At 57.0% G+C, this 1,945-nt stretch overlaps 1 protein-coding gene across 1 annotated transcript in view; it reads left to right on the plus strand.

Moving 5' to 3' along the window:
* The first annotated feature begins 1,084 nt into the window (after positions 1-1,084).
* The window catches only part of COL27A1 (collagen type XXVII alpha 1 chain), a 164,097-nt gene continuing 163,236 nt past the window's right edge, over positions 1,085-1,945 (plus strand). Inside the window, exon 1 of the mRNA XM_009286879.1 lies at positions 1,085-1,652. Coding sequence (XP_009285154.1) covers positions 1,597-1,652 — 56 coding nt within the window. The 5' untranslated portion in view covers positions 1,085-1,596. The remainder of the gene's footprint in view (positions 1,653-1,945) is intronic.

Raw genomic sequence — 1,945 nt, forward strand, 5'->3', positions numbered from 1 at the left:
TCCTTTTGCCTTTTTTTTTGTTATTATTATTTTATAAGAAGTAGAAATTGCCGTAAGCTGCTGAGACAAATGAATGCCAATGAACGCGGGGCTGCGAGGAGACGGTGCACAGCCTCTCGCCTCGCTGCAAAGTAAGTGCCCAAGGCAGAGACACTGTGCAAGGGGGAAGGGAGCAGGGCCGAGGGGGCACCCAGGGGCGCAGGGAAGGAGGTGGGGAGGGCTCGATGTGGTGGGCTGCCCTCACCTGCCTGAGGGAATCCCATAGAGCTTGAGGGGTTTGCTGTGTCCTGGCGTGGAGAAGGAGGACCTGCCGGTCACCCTGGGGTGTGCACGGTGGCTGGGTCCCAGCTCGGTGGGACTTTGCAAGAGCTGGAAGAGGAGGGGACACAGGGATGCAGGTTTTACCCACACTGGCCAACGCAAAAGTCCCCTCCCCTGGCAGAGCTGGCTAAGTGGACTTGGGATCTGATTTACTCTGATGGACCATGTGTAAGAAAACTCATTCCCCTCTGCCTGCCCTCCGGGCTCCAGCTTCCATCACTTGGTGGTGGGAGGAGAAGGGGGGGTCTGGAGATGCCCCGCACCCAGTCCCCTGTCCCCCACCTCCCCGTGGAAGCAGGGCAGGGCGAGGAGGGGAGCAGGGGCGGGAGGGCTTTTCTCCTGCGAGCCTGAGCCCCCTCCACAGGCTCCCAACCGCCTCCACCAAGCGCTGAGCCCGAGGGAAAAGCCGTGTCAGGTACCTTTATAACACGGGTCCTTCGCCAGCCCCAGGTGAGGTGGGTCGAAGCCAGTTTGGGCAGAGGGCTCATGGCCCCCCGGCAGGTGAGCGCGGAGGAGCAGCGATGTCCATTGGCGGCCTCCCCCAGACCAGGGGCCTGTGCGTTTCCCCGTGGAGCCTGGAAGGGGTCTTCGGTTGCTTCTCGACAGCTCTTCTGGCCAAAAGAGTTTCTTTTTTTTATTATTTATTTACTTTGTATTATTTTTTGCAAGTGCTTCGGTATTACAGAGGAGGGCAGCAGAGAGAGGCAGCAGGGACATCCTTAAATAATTTTCATTTCTCAAAATCTGCCTTTTCCTCTTCTCTCTAAGTCCAGAGGAGAGATCCTTGGGGGGGTGGGAGGCACATCTGCACTGCAAATAAAAATAATAATTACAACCACCAACCAAACAAACAAAAAAAAAAAGTAACAGCTAAGAAAAAACACTTTCAATCAAGGACTTTGGAAATCAGAGATCACAGAAATTGTGCTATTAATAAGGAGGGGAAAAAAAAAAAGAGGCAAGAAATCCAGCGACCATGGGCCAGCCTGGCTTCCTAGCGTGTACTTTCTGTTCTCTCTCCTTTTTCCCAAGGTAATTGCAGTCTGCCGAGAGGGAGTTAAATGGGATTAAAAGATCTGTGTAAGCAAAAGGACCCAGAAGAGAAGGAGGAAGGAGTGAGCCGTCCGGGCCAGGGGGTGTCTTTGACACGGCTGAGCCCCTTAGAGAGGCAGAGAGCTGAGCTCCTGGGAAGGATGTACCCACAAACCGGCCTGTCCCCCTTTTTCTGATGGATTGCCGCAAAAATTGCCCGAAAGAGACAATGCACTAAACGTGATGGAGCCGGAATCAGAGCCGGTCTCCAGACTCAGAGCTACAGCAGCAGGCAGGGGGTGAGTACAAAGTCCGACTTCTCCCGGCGCTGGGGAAGGGCATCCCGGGCGGGGATGGGGGTGCCCGGGGAGCCGGGGGATCCCGGGAGGGGAGAGCCGGCCCGGGAGGGGAGCTCCGCTCCCGGGTGGCTGGGGATGGGGTGGGGGAAGACATTCCTTCTGCCAGGGGATGATGTGAAAACTCCTGGGCTGGAGAGGAGAATGGGCTGGGAGAAGGGAGGCCACGCTGGAGCGGGAGGGTGGGAATGGGGCTGGGGTGTGCGGAAAGGGGGTGAGAGCGGGGGGCTCGGGGC

Source organism: Aptenodytes forsteri, unplaced genomic scaffold, assembly GCF_000699145.1.
Source record: "Aptenodytes forsteri isolate BGI_AS27 unplaced genomic scaffold, ASM69914v1 Scaffold136, whole genome shotgun sequence".
NCBI lineage: Eukaryota > Metazoa > Chordata > Aves > Sphenisciformes > Spheniscidae > Aptenodytes > Aptenodytes forsteri.